The 24,924-nt window shown below is 41.6% G+C and overlaps 2 protein-coding genes across 11 annotated transcripts in view; both read right to left on the bottom strand.

Annotated features, from left to right (window-relative positions):
• Window positions 1–17,062, bottom strand: part of morc2 (MORC family CW-type zinc finger 2) — a 79,728-nt gene extending 62,666 nt beyond the window's left edge. For 4 of the 7 annotated variants that reach the window (XM_084323583.1, XM_084323587.1, XM_084323588.1 and 1 more), the window contains exons 1-2: window positions 16,902–17,062; window positions 16,049–16,204 (exon numbers count right to left, since the gene is read on the bottom strand). In XM_084323583.1, coding sequence (XP_084179709.1) covers window positions 16,049–16,119 — 71 coding nt within the window. In that variant the 5' untranslated portion in view covers window positions 16,120–16,204; window positions 16,902–17,062. Of the gene's footprint in view, window positions 1–16,048; window positions 16,205–16,697; window positions 16,810–16,887 lie in introns of those variants that run through there. The other 3 variants (XM_084323585.1, XM_084323584.1, XM_084323586.1) reach the window with 3 other exon arrangements.
• A 1,366-nt stretch (window positions 17,063–18,428) lies between these two features.
• LOC311235168 (insulin-like growth factor-binding protein 3 receptor) overlaps window positions 18,429–24,924 on the bottom strand; it is an 8,304-nt gene continuing 1,808 nt past the window's right edge. For 2 of the 4 annotated variants that reach the window (XM_084322531.1, XM_084322532.1), the window contains 6 exons: window positions 24,433–24,638; window positions 23,656–23,899; window positions 22,561–22,669; window positions 20,057–20,207; window positions 19,822–19,962; window positions 18,429–19,225 (listed from right to left, as the gene is read on the bottom strand). In XM_084322531.1, the coding sequence (XP_084178657.1) occupies window positions 19,205–19,225; window positions 19,822–19,962; window positions 20,057–20,207; window positions 22,561–22,669; window positions 23,656–23,899; window positions 24,433–24,594 (828 nt within the window). In that variant the 5' untranslated portion in view covers window positions 24,595–24,638 and the 3' untranslated portion in view covers window positions 18,429–19,204. The remainder of the gene's footprint in view (window positions 19,226–19,821; window positions 19,963–20,056; window positions 20,208–22,560; window positions 22,670–23,655; window positions 23,900–24,432; window positions 24,639–24,924) is intronic. The other 2 variants (XM_084322534.1, XM_084322533.1) reach the window with 2 other exon arrangements.

The raw sequence follows: 24,924 nt of genomic DNA, 5'->3' as shown, positions 1-24,924 counted from the left end.
TTCCAATGATACCCCACGTGGGAATGAGCGAATCAGGGATCTAGGTGAAAAGTCACGAGCGCAAACAGGAAGAGAAATGTCCGTGGAATGCATTGGAGTCAATGGTTTTCTGCAGCCTTTTTTTCCTTCCCACTTTACCAAAATTGCTCCTAATCACTCATTTCTGAAATAATTTTTATGAAATTTGGACATGTCCTACACAAGACTTCAGGCTATGGTGTTTTTTCAGCCATACCAATTTCTTTGAAAATACTACTTCTGGACTACTAACTACTACAGAAAAACAAGTTTTTCTACAACTCAAGTTAAGACCTATGTTACTCTATTTCATTAGCACTAAAAGTGAATTTTCTTTATTGCATCAGAAACTTCAGAATGTCATCTTTCAAAAGAGATCAGGCTCATGCATGTGCTTTGTGAAAAATATTGTGAAAGTACAGATTCATACCATCAAAATAAGCCATCACTTGAACATTTTGGTGGGATACTTTTCAAGCTACTTCCTATTAATCATGGTGATATCAGAAAACGCATTCAGAGATGAATGGCCTTCGAACTTTGTGGAGAGTTTCACACCTGTGAGTTAAAACAACTACAATCCTACCCAGAATGCATTGTATTCCATGGCCCCCCTCTCTCTATGGGTACATTAACACCTTGCGTCAAGCTCTTTTGTTATGTCAATTTGTTGGAAGCCTCACATAAGCCATGTAATGTTGGGGGTCAAGGTATTGGCTGAACCAGGAAGGAAAGGCTACATCAAAATAACTGTGTTTCTGTAGTGTGGTAGTGAAAGAGTTAACCTTCTGTAGTGTGGTAGTGAAAGGTAAACCTTCTGTAGTGTGGTAGTGAAAGGTTAACCTTCTGTAGTGTGGTAGTGAAAGATTAACCTTATGTAGTGTGGTAGTGAAAGTAGGGCTGGACGGTATGGTCTAACATTTATATCACGGTATAATTTGAAGCATAGACGGTAACGGTATATATCACGGTATATTAACTTATCTTAAAATGTCTATATAAATGCTTCTGAAGGGGTAAAACACTGGTATGGCAGCTGTTATTCTGTTACAGCTGCTGAGCTATACTATAGCTAATGTCGATCAATATCTTCCTTTTTAATTAAATAGGTTCAAGAATCGAATCAGGATTGTTAGCAGAGAGAGAGAGGGGGAGAGAGAGGGAGGGGGCTGCTAGTAGAGCCAGCTACCGTTAGCTTGCCGAGGCTCCAGCACATCGACAAGCTGCTGGAGCCAGCTAACCTTAGCTTGCCGAGGCTCCAGCACATCGACAAGCTGCTGGAGCAAGCTAACGTTAGCTTGCCGAGGCTCCAGCACATCGACAAGCTGCTGGAGCAAGCTAACGTTAGCTTTCCGAGGCTCCAGCACATCGACAAGCTGCTGGAGCAAGCTAACGTTAGCTTGCCGAGGCTACCAGCACATCGACAGTTAACATTACATAAGCTTTTAGCGCGACGTGGACATTCCAGAATGGCGAGGATGCAAAACATGTTAGACCATTGGACTCGTCGCAGTTTACATTACACATAGAAACTGCGTGACTCGCGAGAGAAGTCACACAGCTGTGTGCAACGCAGGGCTGAAGAGCTAGTTCACTTCTGTGTTTATTATGAAATGACAATTGCGTGTTGACATGCCCACTGCGCGAAGCCTCTGTGCTCCTAAATAACTTTTTCCAGTTCGCACATATCTATTATCTATGACTAATTCTATAAATTTTTAGGGGCAAATACGAGTGAAATAGTCGCGCTGTGGTTACATGACGTCATTGCTATTTTAGAGCTGCTCTACCGGTTACAAGGTATAGTCAAAATCCATACCATAGAGCAAATTGATACCGTTTATACGGTATACCGTTTATACCGTCCACCCCTAAGTGAAAGTGTTAACTGTATGTAGTGTGGTAGTGAAATGCTTGTGGGGAAAAGGAACTAAAAATAATTGATGGCAATGAAAACCTGACTTGTAGAGTCTGATGCCATAGAGATGCACATTTCATGCAGACTAGTACATGCACGCACGCACACACACACACACACACACACACACACGATGTGTGACATGGCTTGGTTTCATGTTTTGAGGTACCTTCAATTATCTGTAAATAATACATACATACTGTATCTAAATTAGCCCTTTCCTGTGTGAGTGTTCCGTCTGGTCATAATCACTGATATTATAGATGGAAATAGATGAAATATTGTCCCTGAGGGCAAGTTGTGTTGTTGTCTTGATTATTATTTCATAATACAACGTTTCTGAATGGACGTTTGGATTAAAATCATCCCGAAGACAGCATTGGAACGTTTGTGAGTAGGCTCTTGCCAGAGTATCAATGAAATACGTTGCGGCTCAGCGCTGTGGAATGAAGGAAATGCGCGTCCCTATGTTTGGATTAAAATCATCCCGAAGACAGCATTGGAACGTTTGTCAGTAGGCTCGGGACAGATCTATGCTTAGCTTGCTAACGTTAAGATAGCAGTGTAACTTAAAGTCAATGTTCAATGTTCAGATTCAGCGTCATGAAACATGAAATCCGTGATGAATTGCCAGCACGCGTTAGTCTTCAGCACAGTGTCCACCGAAGTGTATAGTGAAAACAACAACATCCAGCGCGTCCTATAATGATAATAATAGTCCCTATTGAATGAATTTACTTCTTATGCCATTAGGTTGCAATAAATTCACTCGAACGAAATTCGTTCGCTCATCAAATTCGTGACATTCTAAATGTGTTTTAATGTTGTTTAATTTAATGACAATACACCCGCGCGGACTCGCGTTTTTTGATGACGTTTTTTTTTTTTTTTAAAGTTACGTTGCTATAACTTATAACATTAAAGCAGGGGTTACACAGTGTTTTTGTGCTCGTTTTTATACGTTTTTGAATAGGTTTCATGTCCCTTTTACACAGAAATGCGTTTTTTGGTGGATACGGCTTAAACGCTAAATAGTGTTTGCGTTTTGGAGAACCCCTAAAAAACGCGCCGACAACAGCCGTGTAGTCTGCACGGAGCCGTTGTTGCGAAAACGCCCATGCGCAGTAGATACCATCTGCGTGCCCTCCGGTGACAACAGAGTTTGTGTGTGTGTGTTTGGGACAGAGCTCCCAGCTCCGTGTCCCTGTGTCCCAAATAGCTGCAGCTACCATGTGTTGTCAAGTTATTCTTATAAGTAGAGATGTTCCGATACCATTTTTTCCTTTCCGATCCCGATACCTAAGGTTTGGGTATCGGCCGATACCGATACTTATCCGATACCAGTGCATACATAAAAAAAAAAAAAAACGATATTATATAAATTTTTTATAAATATAATTATTTTTTTTAACAAATACCGTTTTATATATACTGTTTTTTAGTCATAACTAGAAAGTAATGGTATTTATTCAACAACAGGTGATTGTATAGATTTGTATTAGTATCATTAATCAATGAGTATGGGGCTTCAGCACTGCAGATATACCCTACTCCAATGATCCACACGGACATTATACGTTGCTGCACTCGCTACCCACTGGCTCTGCAGATATACCCTACTCAGTCTGTCTACAAGGCTCCGTTCAGTAGCAGTCGGATCTGTTGTGATTTTTGCACAATAAATATTCAACATTCTCTTTTGAGACTCCGCCTCAGACTCTTATCATTTGGCACTAAAAGCTAAACATTGTCGCCGATATGGCTGTCCGCAACATGTCATTAATTGTGTACGCGACGTGCAATTGTGCAATGACGACGTTACCGTTAGCTAGCATGAGCTACCGGTATATGGGAAGACCATAGAAGACTGTAACGTTACTGGTGACATTGTGATTTAACTTGGAATACTCCTTTGCCAACTTGCTGTACTTTGCTTGCAGGTCTGCAGCCATTATTGCTGGATTATATGAATAGCCCCAACTTTAGCCAAGGTAATGTTAAAGCTAGCTTTCGGTTAGCTGTTCAATGCTAATAACACCAGCCACCAAGCGAACCCATGAGCTCCCCGTCAACACCGCTCTGTCGGGACGATGACATTTAAGAAAGTATCTGCTGTTAAAATGACAAATGGCATTGACACTTTAATCGATTAAGCACACGTTTGTTTTATAATGCTTACTCAACAGACCACAGTGTTGTTGATAAATTACGTCATATGGTATCGGAGCGCAGCATTAGAGGGTACTCGCCGATACCGATACCAGCATTTTAGCCAGTATCGGCGGCTTTTCCGATACTGGTATCGGTATCGGAACAACTCTACTTATAAGGACCCCAGTCCAAGCTACAACAGTCTGCATTCCCTTAACAATTGTTTGTATTGAGCCGTATTGTATTGTACCCATTATGCAATATGTTAAATAAAGTTTACATCCATTCATTCTGCTAGCATTACCACTGGCTAACATGAGCTAGCATTAGCTATCAGACCCCGTTAGCTCAAAGCTCCTCTTTCAACTTAACAAGCATTAAACAAAAAGGCCCAGTCATCTATTCACCTTTGTTTAATACACACAGCGTTGTCTCTAATGTTATCTAACTATTGATAGCTCCCGATATCATCAGTTTGGTGCTGGCTAACTAGCGTGAGCTAATGTTAGCTTCTAGCCACAATGCTATATTGTTATAATGGCATATTCCATTGACGTTAGCATGCAGCTAACTGTAGCTACCGATCTTTTTTTAGACTACACTATCCGCTCTTGGTGGTCACTTGTGTTGATGTTAGTTTTGTTTCATCAACAAATGACAGGCAGAACACACAGTGAATGTATCCGTTTTGTTTATTGCACTTTTATTAGGCTTTGCTGAAAAAGAATAGCTGCATTGAGTAAATAGGCAAGATGGTGGCGCCCATAGGCGCCTGCCTTGTCGACATTTTCTTTGCTGGAGCTTCCAGGAAGTGTATTGGCACATTCAAGTTCTGATTGGTTGAAATTGCCTTCATGTTCGCCACCTACTGCCACCTACTGCTTTGGCAGTGTACTACATCACTGTGCCCAGGTGACAAAAATTAAAGTGTGACTCAAGGCTGCCACGTTGCGGCGAAACTCACCGACAATGAAACGAAAGGTGTAACCGCCGCATAAGATAAAGTGTATAAACATTGTTCTTCTCCCTGGCCGTGTGTGTTTCAACACCTCTTAAGTACCCGTTAAGCATACGCGGACAGACCCACACCGTAAATGCCCTCGCCTGTAGTTTTTCCACAGTATTGAGAGACAATACTTGTCGAACTATATAACAATAATTACCTCATTTACAAGTTGTATTTAAGTTTGCAAATAAGGGCAAATAAGGGAACACATTAATGACATTTCAAAGATGTAAAAAAACAACAAGATTTTGATTTTTTTTCGATTTTCTGAAGAGCAAGACATTTGTTCCTTTCCAGACACGTGTTGCTCATATTGTAAAAACAATATAATTATGCAAAATATTTTTGCAATACGAGGTGATTTAGAGGTGGAACAGTACATCAGTTTGTATGGCAAAGTGTCCCTTCACGCTGTCCTCCCCCAACATGGCCTGCTGTTAGTGTCTGTGTGCGAGTTACACGCACAGGGTTACAAAATTGGTACATTTCAAGTACGGAGACCTGTCCGCTGCCATATTCCCACACATTTGACCCCGTTTTGAAAACATTTTCTCGCACCTGCAATTTTTTGGGGGATGGGCCTATAAATAGCTTTGCCTGTGTGGCTCTGCATAGCAGTTTACTCAATTCGCTCAACGCCACCATCACCCACCACAGGATCCAGTTCTCCAACTATATCTCCAGCTATCCAGTTATCACAAGATGGCGTCACCGCCCTTAGGCTCCCGCCAGAGCAGCCGCAGCCTGGTCTTAGGTCTGGGCGCCAGCATAACCGATGCAGATGCCATCATCACTGGTACCAAACTGCCAAGTGGTCGCCAGATCTTGCGGTGCATGACGTACAACTGCGACACGCAACTGCATGCCAAGCGGCCAGGTTTGACCGGAGCCTTGTCACGGTTCCATGCGGCTAAATGTTAGGGGGTTAATAAATGTTCTCAAACTATTTCTTGCCGTTTTTTTTAATTGCCTTGTCATGTTATCTAGGAAAACGCCAAAAAGGCCCATTTTCATATATTTCACATGCTGTGTGCTACCTCTAAATCTCAACGAATCTTTCCCAAACTTTGCACAAATCATTTTTATGCAAACAAACCAAATGCAATCCCAGACAGATTGATATGTTGAGATTTGATGCACCCTAAATTCCCTAACGCACACACACACACACAGAACAAACTAAATAATCTTTTAGGTTTTATTATGCAAGATAGTGACATGGATCTGTTCTGCTGTCATACTGGTCAATACATGGCTTTTTCAAGCTATAAATCAAGTCCCCCGAGGATATTCCACTGGAGGTGGTCCATATACTTGCTTTCTTTTCAAGTTTTACATGTTTACACTCAGTCAAGCCGCCTATTGCTCACTCACTGGGCAAAAGTCACATTGCATCCATGACCCAAAATGTCGGACACTGCCAGAACTGAGCCTAGGGCACAGTGCATCAGCACTGTGCCATGACTCTGTTACACTTAACGACCCAGGTCAGCCAACCACCGCTCATGATGACAGGAAACTTTTGTCAGATAAACACACTAGGTGCCAGCAAAGAAAATTATTTGCCAGACCATCAAATAATAACAAGTAAACATTGATATGGCCAACATCACTGTCTTTGAGAAGTCATAGCGACCTCAGTTATAAAGCTAGAATGAAGATAGGGGTATAATTGGAAATGACACATGTACCAGCCATTTTATGCTATCGGCTAAAGCAGGGGTTCCCAAACTTTTCAGGCCGCGACCCAAAAATAACGGGGTCAGAGAGCCGCGACCCCCACTATTATAAGAGGTTAAAAAAAGTTAAAAGAAATAATTTTTATTTTTTATATAAATGGTAATGTATGGTTGAAACATGCACACGTTCAAACACACACACTAATAAGCATGGGAGGCTTTTAACAAGGGCCGGACTGGGGAAATCATTCAGGCCAGGAAATATAGTGCAAAATATAGCCCCAGTCAGGCCACTTTTTAAGCAGGGGGTCTGGGGGTCCCCCACCAGGACATTTCTTGTTACAAAGACTTCATTTCCTGCATTCTGGTGCAGGCATTTTTTTTATTTGTACCATTTAAATGCCAGTGTTTGTGATGGCATCACAAATTATTGTTAAAAAACAGGCTAGCATATGTATGATTAGCAACAACACTGATTTTGATGGATTTTCAGTTTTTTTGTAATGTCAGATTGAAAATAATACAATCTCTTATTAAACTTCAGCCCTGATCATAACACCACATATACATTTTATAATTCTAACCCTTTAAATGCCAGTGTGTGTGATGGCATATATTTGCAATATATCAAATGCAAAGTAGATTTTTCTGGGGGGGATTATTACAGGCTAGCATGTGTCAATGATTAGCAACAACAGTTTTTTGTAAGGGTCCCGCATCCACCAATCACATGCAGCTCCTTTTGTGTGTGTGTGAGAGCAAGAGAGAGAGAGAGAGATAGTTCTCAGTGATCTCCTGGTTGTTGCAGTGATCTCCTGGTTGTTCCCCACCTAGGTTATCTAACTATTGCGCTGCTGCAACTAGAAACACTGTCCTGGCCTGCTTCTAAGTTCAGTGGCCTGACTGCAAAAAAATAAATTAAAAATAAAAAAAATTTAGGAAATAATCTGGCGACCCCCCCACGGCAGCTCGCGACCCTCCTGTGGGTCGCGACCCCGACTTTGGGAACCCCTGGGCTAAAGGACTTGTGCTCCAAATGTTTCCGGATCAAATTTTAGTTACATTTTGGAGAAAATTATCATCCACCTCCTGGTATGGTAGCATGAAATGGTTGGCATCTACGGATTCCTCAAGGTCTGTGGTTTCAGGCGATACCCCCATATTCACTCTAGATTTATAATTGAGCCAGCAACAGCCTCTGAAATACTGACTTTGAGACCGCTGTAGCCTCTGAAAGATGATAATGATCAGGGCTCTACAGTGAGACAATTCCACTTGCCCCTAAAAATAGATATGTGTAAAAATAATTTAGGAGCACACTGTGCGAGTAATAGCTTTGCGTAGTCAGAGCAGAGCGGACCTTCAATTCTAGAAGGAATGGCATCTAGCTCTTCAGACCTGCGTTTGACAGCTCTGTGACAACTTCTCTCGCGAGTCGCGCTGTTTCTATGTGTAATGTAAACTCTGCGAGCAATGGTCTAACATGCTTTGCATCCACGCCATTCTGGAATGCCCACGTCATGCTAAAAACTAGGGCTGACCTTCGATTTTTTTTGGAATTCGAAGCTTTGGGGCCGAGATTCGATTTTAATTCGAAGCTTCGAAATAAAATAAAAATTAAAGGGGAACAATCTTATAAATGGCCCTTTTCAGTGTTTAGCATTGTTTCATAGCTATGTGGACTTATATTAATATGATCTATGTCTCTAATTCTCATATTGGCGCATTCTTCCAATTCTCCTCTCACAATATTCACCCTCACTGAACTGAGTCATCTGAAAATGTGCTGATCTGTGATGTCAGAGATTTCTCAGCTGCATAATAATGTGCACGGTTGGCCCCTTGCAGCACCACCGTGGCCTCCCAGGCTCAAAACGGCTTAAGATCTTGAGGTAGAAAAATGCTGTTTTTGAGTAGTTGATTAGAAATACAAAACAATGAATTAAAAAAAAAAATTTACAGAGGTGTTCCATAGACTCACAGGAATTGTGTAAAAGTGCCAAAATAGTGAAAGAAATAGTAAAATAGTTCCCCTTTAACACTTTGGTTGCCTTGGGTTAAATTCATGATATACCATAGGTTGCCGGCTCTATTTGTCTATGGAGAAGTACCCCTTCTTTGCATGGCTATAACTTTTTAAATTCTATTGCTACATTGCCATTATTAGGGCCCATTCAAAGTCCTATATGTATTGTTCATTGTGTAGCAACGTTAAACTTTTTCATTCACATATTCATAGTAAAGTATGGTCTAATGTATAAGTATGTTTTCATCTCTTTCTGCAGCTTTCTCCAGAACGTGATCTATAGCCCCAAATGCATTATATTGATGATGCAATACAGTTTTATGGCAATCAGCGCGATATAAAAAATTCCAACTAGACGTACTTCTAGAAGTTACTACACGTCATCTGATGTTGACCGGATGGGCTAGGGGGCGTTTATAATTCCGTGGGCAGCGTTATACCAATCATCTAATGTGGGTCAAATGTTGATAATAGCAGTTAGTTAGTATCGAAGACGGTAACGTTACACGCTGAAACTCACCCCAGTCTCCGCGCGCCGTTGGGCGATCATCGTCGATGAATCCGATCGCAGATTTTTGAAATATTGATATAAGGACGCTGTACAGCGTCCTCCGGCAACTTGAGCATGGCCAGCAATGACGTCTAAACACGTTTCATGGCAGTCAAAGTGTTAAAAAACTTTAATTTTTTTTTATGTTGTGGGACTTGTACAGCACTTTGTTCAACTTTGTCAGTGCTGTAAAGTTTAAACCTTTTTAAATCTTAGACAAACGAAACACTTTGCTTTCATGAAATATTGTAAGCCTTCATTTGAGGCTTTATAAAAGCAGCACAATGAACACAAATCTGTCAGTGCCGAGTCCGACCTCATCTTAAATAACAAACAGCATTGCTTGTTGTAATTAACAAAGAGGCAGAGTTGATTTTGCAAACAAAATATATATATATTTCATATATATATTTCTTTTTATAATCGAATTTTATTTTCATATTCGAATCCATGCCCATCGAACGAAGCTTCGAAGTATTTAAGACAGCCCTACTAAAAACCTTAACTAATTAGCTGCTAACTAAGCTATCCCTGGGAACGCTCAGCCTCAGAGGCATCCAATAGTGAGGGCTGAGGCCCCCTCTCTCTCCGCCTGCTGACAATCCTGATCAATTCTTGAACATATTTCATTCAAAAGGAAGATATTGATGGACATTATCTATAGCATATAGCTCAGCAGCTGTAACAGAATAATTTTATTATTTACATGAGCCATGTCACTTCAATGAGGTGGGATGGCTCCCTGTGGAGCAGAGGGTCTCCTTTCTGAAACTGGGACATATGTATAAAATGTTAAATGGATCTGCCCCCAGATATTTATGCTCTCGTATTGTCCTGCGTGGCCAGGTCCACGGACGACAGTTACGGTCTGGACAGCTCTCAGTTTATGAGCCTAGAAAGGGTTCCTATTCACAGAATGGCTTTCTGTCTACAGCCTGCCGGCTGTGGAACTCTCTGCCCAAGGCCATCCAAAACTCCCCCACTATTGCTGTCTTCAAGAGGGGTGTGAAGCGACATCTGCAACAATAGGTTGCAGAGGGTGCTTGGCCACCACTCTTGAAGAACAGGAACATGACATGCTGAAATGAGGCTCTTTCAGAAAATTGTGTTGTCTATTTTATCTACTTGTTGTATCTATTTTATCTTCTTAACTCTTTCTTTGTGATTTATTGTATTTTTCTTGGGACCATGTTGGAAACAAGTCGACAGACTTTCACATGTTATCCTTGTACCCCTTGTTTTTATACTATTGTATAAATTGTATGTACTAAATAAAAATAAAATCATCAATCAACAGCGTCAAAATATTAGACATTTTTAAATTAAAGAATTGTATAAAGAATTTTCCATGTTCTGTCATTTAATAATATATTCCATTACCTTTCCTATCAGTATCGAAGACAAAACACTACAACATACAAAAGCAGCTGGACAGCCTATATCATTTGCATCTAGTAGGCATGGGCCAATGTGTGATTTTTTTTTTATTATTTTTTGTGTCAACGTTCACATGCACAATATATGCTTACTTAGGATTTTACTTGATTAAACAACAAAGCAGTCGGGGCAATGGCAAGCCGAAAATGGTCGAAAATGTGGTTATTTGAAGTTTGGATTTTTATTTTACAACTGAGGTAGGTAGATAACATTTTTAGATAATAAGTAAAGAAAAAGGGTACCATTGGGTACCGGTATCGATTCACAGGTACCGGTACCGTATCGGTTCAAATGTGAACGGTACCCATCCCTACTGACAAAGCACAATACCTGTTGGTTTTTAGTTCACTCATTGTTCAGGGAAACACATTGTTAATGACATTGACGGATTGTGAATTTTGTGATTGACTCAAATTATATTTATTTGGAAAAATAATTGTCACTTTATTTGAAGAGTCAAAACTGCTCTATTGGCTTTGTTTTGTTCATAGTAGTAACGCTCATGTCATGATAAATCTGGTTAGGTCAACAGTCAACACTACAGGAATATACATTAAAAAAAAATTATAATACAATAAATATATATATATCGGTTATCGGCATCGACCTTGAGGAGCAGAAAGTTATCGGTATCGATATCGGGGTCAAAAAATCAAGATCGTGCACCCCTACAATACATGTAATAAATAGTTTGGGTAAACTCAACATTTTTCATGTGAGGCTACGTCACAGGTCTAATCTAGTGCATCTGATCTAGCACCAAAACACGGCTATTTTCAGAGGGAAAGCTACCAGCTGTGTGTGTGTGCAGAAGTCACAGGCAGCGCTGTGAGTGGGAGGAGGCAGCGCCTAGTATATGCGTGTCACTGTCTGAGGCATGTGCCACAAATGCGAAGCATTTCCAGCACCTCTGGTTTTTAGCTTTTATCAGCTTTGTGTGTGCAGAAGGATAAAGTACAAAGCCTGATCAAAACTCTTGCCATATTTAACAAGCTAATAGTGACAAGAACTGCAAACAATAGTTATCCTCTCTGGTGGAAATATGTCCTAAAATAGTTGCCTACAATAGCCTAATCACTCTATAATCAATCATAATGCATACAATATTAGCCTAATCGCTCCATGATCATAGTGCCTACAATAGCCTAATCGCTCTATGATCATAGTGACTGCCAGTGCCAACAATAGCCTAATCGCTCTATGATCATAGTGACTGCCAGTGCCAACAATAACCTAATCGCTCTATGATCATAATGACTGCCAGTGCCAACAATAACCTAATCGCTCTATGATCATAGTGCCTACAATAGCCTAATCGCTCTATGATCATAGTGCCTACAATAGCCTAATCGCTAATCGTTAATTAAACCTCACCAGACAGAAAGGTCTAACCATCAAAAATATGAATCCCTGGGGCACCAGGGTGGCGCACCACGTAACGCACTGTAGTGCAACGCGGCCGTCCCGGGTTAGACTCCCGGACCCAGCGACCTTTGCCGAATGTCTTCCCCCATATCTCTCTCCCATCCTTCCTCTCTGCCGGACTAAACAAATAAAAATCTACCAAAAACACAATTAAAAATATTATATATATGAATCCCTGACCATAAGTTAATCAGCTATAATGTATCCTAGTTCTTAATCGGCAATGTCACTAACTCACCGGCAGGCAGCTGTAGCAGCTACTCACTAACGTGATTGTCTGAGTGATGAAGATTGGGCCGCTGGACCAGGTGACCAACCAGCCAAGTCGCAGATAAACACAGAAGTGCAATCGGCCACAATTATGAATGTTGACCATCCAGCCATATACTAGGTTGACGATCCAGCCATATACTAGGTTGACGATCCAGCCATATACTAGGTTTTGACCTAGTCTCGTTTATTTTTCTTTCCCCTCACATTCTTTCGTCGGTTTTACCGGATTAAATGGGAGGCATTTCGTAGATTTTTGCCCAAATCCTATCGTTCTATAGTAAGGAGGACATGCGATAATCGCACATGAAACCAACACGTTCTGCATCTCAGGCCATAACCCAAGAAATAGGATATGCGATTAATAGATCTTAATTAATATTTAATCTGCGATTGAGTGGTGTCAAAGTTCAATCAAAAGACGCAAAGGGAGACAAAAAAAACGTTCACTGGAGTTGGAAAATATTTCCATCTTCCACTCAGTTGTGTGCTGTTTTTGCATTTGACTAAATAGCTATGGTTAATAAAACTAAATGTCCATGAAAAAATACAGCATAGCCTCAACTCCCTCTGTTGTGTTTGCATGTCTCACATGAAATGTAACCCCTTACCCCTCCCTCTATTGTCTCAGCTCCTGATGAAAAAAGATATGGTCCACTCCAAATGTATATGAATTGGAATGGATGACGATTAGCGATAGTAAAACGAAATTTAGCGTCTAGTGATGCACCGATGTGAGAATTGTGGCCGATACCGATAACCGATATTAATATTGCTGTTCTGGCCGATACCGATATTTACCGATGTCGATATCTCTGTATAGAAAACACTTTATGATAATCAAATAAAGAGCTATTTTCCAAAACGCATTTTGTTTTGTTTTTTTTATACTTATTTTCAGAAATGACTGATATTTTGAAACTATTTAAGGCCAAAACATGTAAAAAGAAAAGAAATTAAAACATTTAATAGCGGCCCATATCGGATATATATTGATATCGGACCGATACCGATGTGTAAAAAAAAACTGCCATATCGGCCGATATATCGTGCATCACTAAAATAGCGTCATCTACCTGCCAAGGTTTTACCGGACCAATCCTACCCATTTAATCATGATCCTGCTCTACTCTCACTTGGCAGTTGGCACGGAGCGAGTGTTCAGAGTAAAAATGCAGTTCGGTGTCACATTAAATGCAGGTCGATTGTCAACCAAAATGCAGAGCAGCGTTGTGTGACACCAAGTGAGCGGCGCGGACGTCCGCAAGTTAGAAAATTGGAGCTTCGCACTTGGGAGTCCGCTCCACTCGACTATGGGAGGGCCTACAAGTTACAACACAGGTAAAATGGCGAGGTAGAGTACGGCAAGCCTACCCATAGTGTACCATCCCTACGTATGATGTATATCATGCCAGTTAGGGTACCGTGTGTATACTGCACCCGTGTATACCGTGCGCGTGATGTGGTCGAGCTCTCATGCAGAACACATTTGTACCTTTTATGTCTGATTTTTACATGTCATCCTCACAAGAGAACACAGGTTTGGGGTAATGGTACTAGAGTTGTTCCGATACCGATACCAGTATCGGAAATGCCGCCGATACTGCCTAAAATGCTGGTATCGGTATCGGCGAGTACCCTCTAATGTTGCGCTCCGATACCATGACGTAATTTATCAACAACACTGCGGACGTTGGGCTCTGTAGATACTTTATATACTCATACTTCGCTGGGTGAGCATTATAAAACAAACGTGTGCTTAATCGACCGTGAATTAAAGTGTCAATTGCCATTAACAGCAGAGCAGATACTTTCTTAAAATGCCATTGTCCCGACAGCGCTGTTGACGGGGAGCTCTGATGAGTTCGCTTGGTGGCTGGTGTTATTAGCATTGAACAGCTAACCGAAAGCTAGCTTTGACGTTACCTTGGCTAAAGTTGGGGCTATTCACATAATCCAGCAATAATGGCTGCAGATCTGCAAGCAAAGTACAGCAAGTTGGCAAAGGAGTATTCCAAGTTAAATCACAATGTCACCGGCAGTAACGTTACAGTCTTTCCATATAGCGGTAGCTCATGCTAGCTAACATAGCTCACGGTAACGTTGTCATTGCACAATTGCACGTCGCGTACACAATTAATGACATGTTGCGGACAGCCATATCGGCGACAATGTTTAGCTTTTAGTGCCAAATGATAAGAGTCTGAGGCGGAGTCTCAAAAGAGAATGTTGAATATTTATTGTGCAAAAATCACAACAACAGAGCCTCTGGTACTAAACGGAGCCTTCTTGTGGAAGCAAGTGCAGCAACGAATAATGTCCGTGTGGAACTAATGTGCCAACAACCTTTCCGTGGGTGAACTCATTGAGATAGTTTTCAATTACTGATACTAATACTAATCTATACAATCACCTGTTGTTGAATAAATACCATTACTTTATAGTTATTACTAAAAAACAGTATATATAAAACAGTAGCTGTATTAAAAAAAAAAACGTTTTATAATTTATATAATATTTTTTTTATTTTTTTAATGTATGCACTGGTATCGGATAAGTATCGGTATCGGCCGATACCCAAAGCTTAGGTATCGGAATCGGATCGGAAAGGAAAAAATGGTATCGGAACATCTCTAAATGGTACCTCGGTCTGCCTGGCACATTTAGTTGCACAATTTCATTCAACTTTGTGTGTTTGTACGATAGTTATATGGAAGAGGCATATCGCTTCGCCCACTTGCTGTCTGCTTAGAATGCTTTCAAAATGACAGTGAAACAACCGAGAGATACCGGTTTATGGGTGCTGCTGACACTGGCCTAAGTTCTTGCATGAAGTTGAGGTGGAGGGTAGGGGAACAGTGGTGGAGGGCAGGGCAGTAATAGGGGACCCCCTTTGAGTGGCAACATCAAGGGTCGCCTGCTGTGTACTTAATCTTCAATAGCAAATGCATCAAGGACAAAAGCGTCAGTCAGCAGCACCCCAGTCATCAGCTATACATTATGCTTATTACGACAGGAGGAACCATTGAGAGGGAGTGCAATCTAACATTTCATACATACACACGGAAACTGAGAATGTCAAGAGTCTACCTCTACCAATATGCCCATATCCGACTTATTATCACTGAAGATAAACAGAAACATTTATTTTAATATGACCTGTATCCATAATTGCATTGATACCTTGGTGATTCTGTGTTATGTGCAATTACCACAAAAAAACTAAGATTTCCTTTCCTGCCTGAAATAGGTTTTGCCCTAGCTATAGGAGAATGGTGCTTACTCACAAATACTGTCCGAACTGGGGCACAGGAAGAACAGTATGTGAATTCTTAAAATGGGTGGAATTCCCTCATTGCATTTCAGTGAGCCTGAAGAAAATGTTTACATATAGTTTATCATTTTTAGGTAGTGGGAGTGGTTAAGGGTAGGGATAGGTTTATAAACAAGTCTTAGGTTAAAATGATGACCACTTGCCCCGTCCGATCTAGCATCTACCGTTAGAGTAGCCACGTTGTGTGCAAAGTGTATAGTATCTAAATCAAATAACGAGTTAACGAATACTTACGAGTTTGTGTGCAGATATTCAAAAGTAAGCTGAGCCCTGTTCAGGCTACTGTAGTTTGAGAAGTAGGCCATGGTCTCTCAATGTTATTATTTCCAGGGTCCTTCCTGGGCCTCACCCTGGCTTCTTCTTAGTCCACCAACACTATGCCAGAGCTTCCTAAAGAATCACACCAATAGACTAGTTCAGATCGCGTTAGTAACAGCAGAGGGGGTGAATGGAAGATTGCATTGAAACAAAACACAGGGTCCGTTTCAGACAGAGACTGCATCATTCAGGATTCGCCATTTGGCTAACGTTAATCTATAATCTGGAATGAAGATTAGTAGGGTTGAAAGAACGACATCTAGGTTCAAATTGAACAAGGCCTAGGAGGACTAGGTGATCATACCTACAAGGCAGCACCCGCTTCAAGCAGGCCTCCCTCCCTTTCTCAAGAAACTCACGTGTGGGAGGCCTGCTTGAAATCAACACTAATGTCGGAAACAGGGACAGCAGCACAGGCTCGTTTGGTTGAACAGACACAGGACCGGTGTCGTTCTTTATGAGGGAGATGACACGGTCATGACGGGGGAGGCAATGCGATGCCCAACTCATGCCATGGTTCAACAAATAGCATTAGTTAGAAAGCAGTCAGCTAAAGTTACTTAACCTTGTGTGACTCTTATCTGATACTGGGCTACAACATTCGTGGCCACATCCAACTTAGCTCGCTAGCCATGTAGCTAGCTAACGTAGCGTCTTCCTCCATGCATGGACTGTTGCAAGTACCGAACGTTAAATCCAACATAACGTTAGCTAAGCTAGCTAGCTACCTTAAACGCTTGTAAGAGAAGACATACAAACAAATATTCACCCAACTATGTACACCGATCTAATAGGCCAGCGACCTCAGTGGCTTCCCGGTAGTATATCCGTTCGTCGGGGATTGAATGGTTGCTAATGTTACATTTCCTTTTCCAACATTAGCATCCCGTCGCAGGCCGCGAAGAAAACCGAACCGCTCCTCACTTGCCCTCACACCGCGCGCTAAGGGCCAACTCAACGGGAACACCCGCCTCTATTTTGCAATGTGAACGAACAGCCTATGTGAGACTGCGCTCGTATGTACATCTTAATGCTGATTGGAAGACGAATTCGGCAACTTTGGACCAGGAAGTGCATGTTGAGCTGGTAGCCTCTTTGATATAACCCAATTAACTATATAAATATAGTAATGTCATGGTTGATGCTAGATCGGACGAGGTAATCGGCGTTTTATTGAGGGTTGTCAGTTTTTGGCCAGGCTGCAATGCCGCAAGTACTCATGATTTTAACCTTGAAAGTTGTATGTACAGTACAAGTCAATAGGAAGGGTACAACTACATGTAACAAAATTCAGCAGTCTTCATCTCCATCTAAAGTCATTATGGCAGTACGTAACCATGGTAACCAGTCCCTGGACATTTCATGCAGGGCAAAGATACACAGCACAAACAAATTGACTGGATCTGCTTTTATTTTTCAAAAGGAAATACATGTGTGAAGATGCATCAAATGCCAAAACAAAGTACATTTGACTTGTAATTATGTTTTCTAGAAATCTGCACAGCAGTAATTTGTTTATCCTTCCGACGTATATTTAGACAAAATGAATGGAAGTGAATCAGGAGCCTGACACCTGGGAGGAATGGTGGGGTTGACAGTGGACAACAGGAACAGCATGATTGAAATAATCAAATCTACTAAGTGAAATATACCACTCCCACTGCCTGAAAACTACAAATAAATGTAAAAATGTTCTTTCCAATCCATCCAACCTAAGATCTACTGAGATTGGCATCTACCTAATGCCATGCAAGCTGCACTGTTGGTCTAGGTCCGGAGACTCTTTTTATGTAGGATTCAAACCAGTGAATATAATATGTGTCGATACCAAAATAATAAGGTTGTGTCAGGAGGTGACACAGTGATGCAAAAATTACATCAAAATAGTTTAATTTATTCATATTTATAATTTATTATCAGGATAAATATTCAGAAAAAAATAGGGAAAATAGCAAAATAATTAAGAAATAACATTATGAACATGAAAAACAATACACAAGTATCCTCTACTCTTGGCTGTGCCTGGGACATCAGAAAGAGCCCGACCTCCCAGGCTGGCGTCATTTGCTGCAAGCTGGAGACGGGTCTCATGAGAAGGGTTGCTGCGTTTACAGAGGATAATCCTGGATGGGACCAGTTTCACACACACACACACACACCCTTGCATTTAGTTCTCTCCATCTGATTTCTTTTGTGGGCTAATGAAAATGTAATAATGTTGATCGGTGTCCACCAGACACAACATGGCAGTAGGTTATAAACAGTATAATCCTGGATGGGACCAGTTTGTTTCACACACACACACACACTTGCATTTAGTTCTCTCCATCTGATTTCCTTTGTGGGCTAATGAAATGTAATAATGTTGATCGGTCTCCACCAGACACAACATGGCAGTAGGTTATAAACAGCATGACTGTTACCACATACGCATTTAAAATGAAATTGCACTGATGTTTGCTTCTCTTTGCACAAGACGGTGTAGATGTTGATTACTTACAGATTTAGATGGCCGCAACGACCTCTCAACCTCAACATACAGTGGGAAATGAAAACAGATACACAGTAGCGTGGCTCACCTGAAGACCCGGAATATAGCAAGCCAAGCAGAAACCGTTAATTCTGTTAACATGTTTATAATATCCTACTCCCAGAATAGAAGAACAAAAATCATGGATTTTTAGTAATTAAAGCCATGTTAATGGCCAATCTGATCCCCGAGTTGTTACTCAACCCACTATAATCAAACTGTATACAATAATATTATTGTATACCTATTTGTGTATAACTATAATATATATATAACTCTTGTTGCATTACAAATTTCAGACTAAGCAGCAATACAAGTTACCATTTGGAAGAGTTGCTCCAATAATACCATGGTCCCATCAGAGATTCGACTATGTCCTTCCATCTATGTTTCTTGCTTGCCTAGTCTTCTTCGTAAGTATTTTTCTTTTATCTCTCATTATTTGTCTTCAGTTCAATGTATACATCATTATTTTCTCTCATTGCAGCTGCTATACGACTTCTCCATGGTGTAGCGTTGAATCACCATGGGGTGAATTGTGCTCAGGAGTCCATCAATGGCTCCTGTGAGAGAAAAAAATTATAAAATCAAAGGGTGGCACCTGTGGACATCAGTGGCATGCTTAAAGGGGCACTTCACCGAAGAAATAACGCTGATTTATTTAGAAAATAATATCACACACATCCCAAGGCTCTACACTGTTTTGCACACGTTCATTTAGTTTGACATTTGAGAGTTAATGAGCTTGAACGTCTCCTCCCATGATGTCATCAGAGGACACAGAATCCTTGTGTTGTGTTAATTACAGCTGAATGGAATTATGTAGATGAAATAATTGTAATCCATATTGCAATCCCTATTCTTATGAAATTATGTAAATAAATTAAAAAAAAAATAGCGATATCTACATAATTTCATTGAGCTGTAATTAACACAAGGATTCAGTGTCCTCTGATGACATCACAGGAGGGGATATTCAAACTCATTAACTAAATAAATGTGTGCAAAACAGTTTAGAGCCTTGGGATATGCGTGAGTGAGATTGTGTGCAAAATAGATCAGCGTTGTTTTTCCGGTGAAGTGCAATAAAAAGTGGAAACCGAACACAAAACTACATCACATCAAAACAATTCAGCTAATATAAATGATTGACTGTTACCCTCTGCAGGTCCAATCCATTCCCATAGGACCGGCGTGCCCGCGAGTGTATCAAACTAGCAGATAGACAGATCATCACACATACTCCTATTAGACACGCACTGACTTCCAACAGATGTCGTCCTGCCACACCCCGTTCCTCCTGCAGGGATACAAAAACAAAGGGAGGACAGTGAGTGAGTGTGAGAGGTAGTTTATTGGAAAATAAAGAACAGATACATAGTGTCCCTGGGTACCTGTGTCAACATGGCTGTGAGCGTTGGGTCATGCTTGGACTGCAAGATGTAGCAAGTATGTGATGCTGTAGGTGGCGGGTGGCTTCCTTCCATGGAGGTCACATGTATTGGCGAACCGATTCCCTCAGTCACTGGACATTCTGGAGGAAGACTACACACACACCAATGTGTTTAGTAGGAGGAAATTAAATGTTAAACATCAATTTGCACATACCACACTTAAACAAGATGTGTCCTTCAGTTATTGGTGTAAAATTGTGGAATTCTCTCCATAGCTTTTTTTTTTTTTTAAGATTTATTTTTTGGCGTTTTAATCGCTTTATTTCTACTGGGCAGTCCAGTAGGGAGAGACAGAGGAGGAATGGGAGACAGAGTGGGGGGAAGACATTCGGCAAATAACGACGGGTTCGGGAATCGAACCCGGGTCGGCCGTGTCGCGGCTGAGCGCGCTATGTGGTTCGCCACTGGGGCGCCCCTCTCCATAGCTATCTTAACACTTTCAGCGCCAGAGGGCGCTGTTTACTGTTACTGTTGAAAGGCCACCGCTTTAAAGTATGGGGATACATGGCGGTGTTTGCATGGCTCAAACTATATTATATATCATAGCTATGGATATAATACTATTGCCCATTTGACATCGAGTATCTATCGTTCAATTTGTGAAAAATAAATAATTTTCTCATCCATACATTCCCGTTTTATACCGTGGTGAATACGAGTATAGTTTTAGAGTAATCCTGTCTAGGGGCGGCTGGGTGGCACAGCGGACATTGCGCTCGTCACCAACGCAAGAGACGTTATGCAGAATTTAGTGCATTTCACAAAAAAACGTGGCGTTTCTCGCCTATATCAACAATCAATCTGAAATCAACGCTATATTATCAGTATTATGTTTCATCATGAATGCATGAAAGGGTGGGTCGTTTTTCTATGCTTTGATCGCCACCAACGGAATACGTTACACACATACGGTCGGATCGCAGTGAATGGATTCTTGGATCAACGCAAGATTGATACCATATAGCCCTTACCTTGACTAGGATGTACTCCAAAAAGAATATTCCAATTATCTGATCGCCATGCCAAGTATTGATGTTGATCGTGTTGCCAACATAATCCACCAAAGAACATGAACCGGGAGTGCTTGATTCTCCTCAATCCATGAGTTATAAACGCTTGTCCTGCCCGACAAGGAAAACCCGGCCCGGACTTTTAGATCGACGCACAGCCTAAGCCAGAGAGTTTCAAAGGATGTGCAAGCGGCAGTATTGGACGTTTGCGATCTCAGACCCATTCCCAATGATAACATCAGGCTCCCTGGATGGATAATCAATGGAAATAGCTAATAAAAGAAATAACGACCAAAACCCGACTATACTCTGGTCTGGCGCCGAACGTTCGGCGAGGAATGAATTAAGGGGTGCAATCATATTTGTCAATTCAGAAAGAATTATACAAATAAAAGATTTAGTCATTATTAAATATGAATCTGAATAGTGAGATCTTTTCTTCCTTTTTTTCTTGTTTAATCTGTGAATTGTTTGTTTCTTTGTATAAATTAGGTTGTACACCGACCATCACGTGTTACTTGTTTAGTTCAGGAAGAGGGGGCAGGTAATACGATTTTCTATTCTTCCTGCTCCTTTTGCCCATGGTAGAACTGGATTTATGCGTTTGTATGAGAACTGTATTATTTATATTACTTCCATGTGGCAAATAAAACTCTGAATCTGAAATCGGAATCTGTTGACCTTTATTGTGTCTCAATTTGGGAACCTACAAAACCTCTTGTTTTAAAAAATATATATTTTCAGGGCATTTATTAGGTAGTACAGTTGAGAGTGACGGGAAACTACATCAACTCAAGGGTCACCAACAAATTGAACAAGCTGGTGAGGAAGGCTAGCTCCGTTGTGAGAGTCGAGCTGGTCAAACTAGAGGTGGTGGCGGAGAGGAGGATGAGAAGGAAGCTGGCCGCTATCCTGGACAATCCTTCCCACCCACTCTATGAGGAGCTAGTCAAGATGAGAAGCATGTTCAGCCACAGACTCATATCCACAGACACACCACTAACCGCCTTGGTCAGTCCTTTGTACTAGCGGCCATCAGGCTCCACAACAGTGGGCAGGGACCGCTGCCAGCAGCTGGAGAACCAGCGGTGGCAGAACTCGAGAACTACTAGGAATGTCTGATCACTGAGAGTGTGTCCCGACTCCCACCTAAACTGCACAGACTATAACATATGACATACTGCATATCACGCCGGTTAGGGTACCTTGTGTATTACTGCACCCGTGTATACTCTATATCTATACTTTACTTACTCATTAGTATAGATTTAGATTCTAGTGTTTTATTGTAATCATATTTATTGTAATGTGAGCCACCAGCATGTCGCCTGCCTAGAAAAAACCCTGGGATATTACTCAAGAGGCCTACGCCACGCAGAGTTAAGGAGAGAGAGTTTTTATGAGAGCGTACGCATACTGCATGTGGAAACTCACAGGGCCTCAGGTAGGAGGTGTGTAGGTGCGCTGATGGTGAGGCAGGTGTACGTGTCATTTCCGTCAGGTTGAGGCAATAGCTGTAGTGTCACATTCACAGTTTCACTGCCTGGAGAGAAAAACAATGAAGGATTAGATGCTCTCCTATTCTTGTTTTAAAATAAAACTACTGGGAGTGGGGATGCATACCGATAGTGGTATCAGGTATTGGGGCTGACTCCAGGCGAAAAGTTTGTATCCAGGAATTTCCCACAGATTAAAATCCCATACCAAACACCACTTGTAACATCAGAAATCTAAATGAAGTGAAGTGATTTTCTGCATCTTTGGCGCTAGATCTCTCAAATAGAGAAATATGAATTATATCTAAATAACATCACTTTTGTCCAGTGACCGCAAACTAATAGCCTAGTGACAGTCTAAGACATTAGTCATGGTTTGCAAATCTTGGATCAGAACTGAAAAACTGGCAGTGGAAAAAGCAGTATTGTTGTAGTCCAAAAAACACAACTTTTTAAATTTTTTATTTATTTAACCTTTACCCAGGCAAGCAATTAAGAACAAAATTCTTATATACAGGGGCAGCTGGGTAGTGCAGCGGACTAAGCGCTCGCCTACCACCGCAGAGACACTGGGTTCGAATCCAGCTGTCAGCGGTACCTCCGGCTTGGTCAGTCGTCCCTACTAACACAATTGGCAGTGTTAGTGAGTGGGAAGCCGGTGGGGTATGTATCCTGGTCGTTGTAAACAGCGACTCTTACTGGTCGGTCGGGGCGCCTGCTCAGCAGGGAAGGGATCTGAGGGAGGTAGTGTGATCCTCCCACACATTACACTCCCCCAGTGAAAGTCCTCGCTGTCAGGTGAAAAGAAGCGGCTGGCTGACTCCACATGTATCGGAGGAGACACGTGATAGTCTTCAACCCTCCCTAGGCCGGCAAGTGGGGGGGGAAAGTGCGTGCAATGACCAGGAAGGGAATTGGCATAACGACTAAATTGGGATGGGAGAAAAAAAATTCTTATATACAAAAGCAGCCTTCATGTGACTTTGGGATTTAGGTACTTCCAACATGATTATGGCAGCCATGAGATACTAACCAACAAGGCCTAGTTGACTCGCCATCAGAGTGGCGTGTATACCCACACCAGGCTGGTCGGCTGAGCTGTACGTAACAGCAAGTGGAACCTTCAGACGCAGGTGGGTGACGGGGCTAATTCCGCCTGTATCCTGCACCGTCTGATGAGTGGAGGTAACCGGAGAGCCCAGCAGGTCAACTGATGTGACATTAGCATCCATGCACAGCTGTAGCTGTGACAAGGACGACAGCATGTCGTTCCAGTCCTAACATGAGACAACAGTCATTATGAACATAAACATCAGCTCAAGACACACCAACAGTTTGTCAAACTCCTTCCTTTATCATACATACTAGTAATAATGCATGTATGGTAGTAGAGCCTTGCGCCACAACATGCGTGTTGTGCTGCCATCGCCACAGAACCTAAAACAGTGGGTAGACGGGGATCCGCCGTGTCCACTGTGTTCAGAGACGGTAACTTTGAAGCATATTTACATCATGCTGCAAGACGAGTCTTTCTTAACCCTTTCACGACCACACTAGATAAGGTTAACCCGTTCACTACCACACTACAGAAGGTTAACCCTTTCACTACCACTACAGACGGATAACCGTCTGTATTGTGGTAGTGAAAGGTTAACCTTCTGTAGTGTGGTAGTGAAAGGGTTAAGGTCGGTATACACAGTGTCACAACCAGGTTTTAAAAAGCTTAGTGGCAGGTTTTGAAAGTAGAAGAGTACAGGTGAATTTCAGAATGGTAAATTTAGCAGTGTTCCCAACATATCAGCACACTAACCTCTGTGGAGTCTGGGTTAGGCAGGGTGTGTGTGTGCCCGACGTAATAACTGAGGCAGAAGAAGGAGAGGGACAGAGTCACCAGACACACGAAGAAGGTCACCCCGGGAGGATTATGGGATGCATAGTCTCTCAGGTTAGCCACCGGCTGCCAGAAACCCATCAGCAAATCCTACATACACCTGGTGGGAATTGAGTGATCTGTGACTGGAACAGGAGAAACAATCACTTCATATTGTGGCAGAACCATCAGTCCCACTAAAGCCGCCTCATGCATCATCAGGCATAGCATGTTGTTGGACCCGAACACTATAAGTAGGCTACTTTTACTTAAGTACAGCACTTACGTATAGTGTACTTGAGTAGCCAATTTCCATTTTAGGAGACGTTTGTACTCAAAAGGAAACAATCTTACTTTTTACTCCACTACATTTAGGCTATATGAATGCTGCAGTTACTAGTTGCTTAGAAGAAAAAAGGTTTTGGGATACAA

The sequence above is a fragment of the Notolepis coatsorum genome (assembly GCF_963971535.1).
Source record: "Notolepis coatsorum genome assembly, chromosome: 10".
Lineage (NCBI taxonomy): Eukaryota > Metazoa > Chordata > Actinopteri > Aulopiformes > Paralepididae > Notolepis > Notolepis coatsorum.
This window is presented reverse-complemented; position numbering and strand designations above follow the sequence as displayed.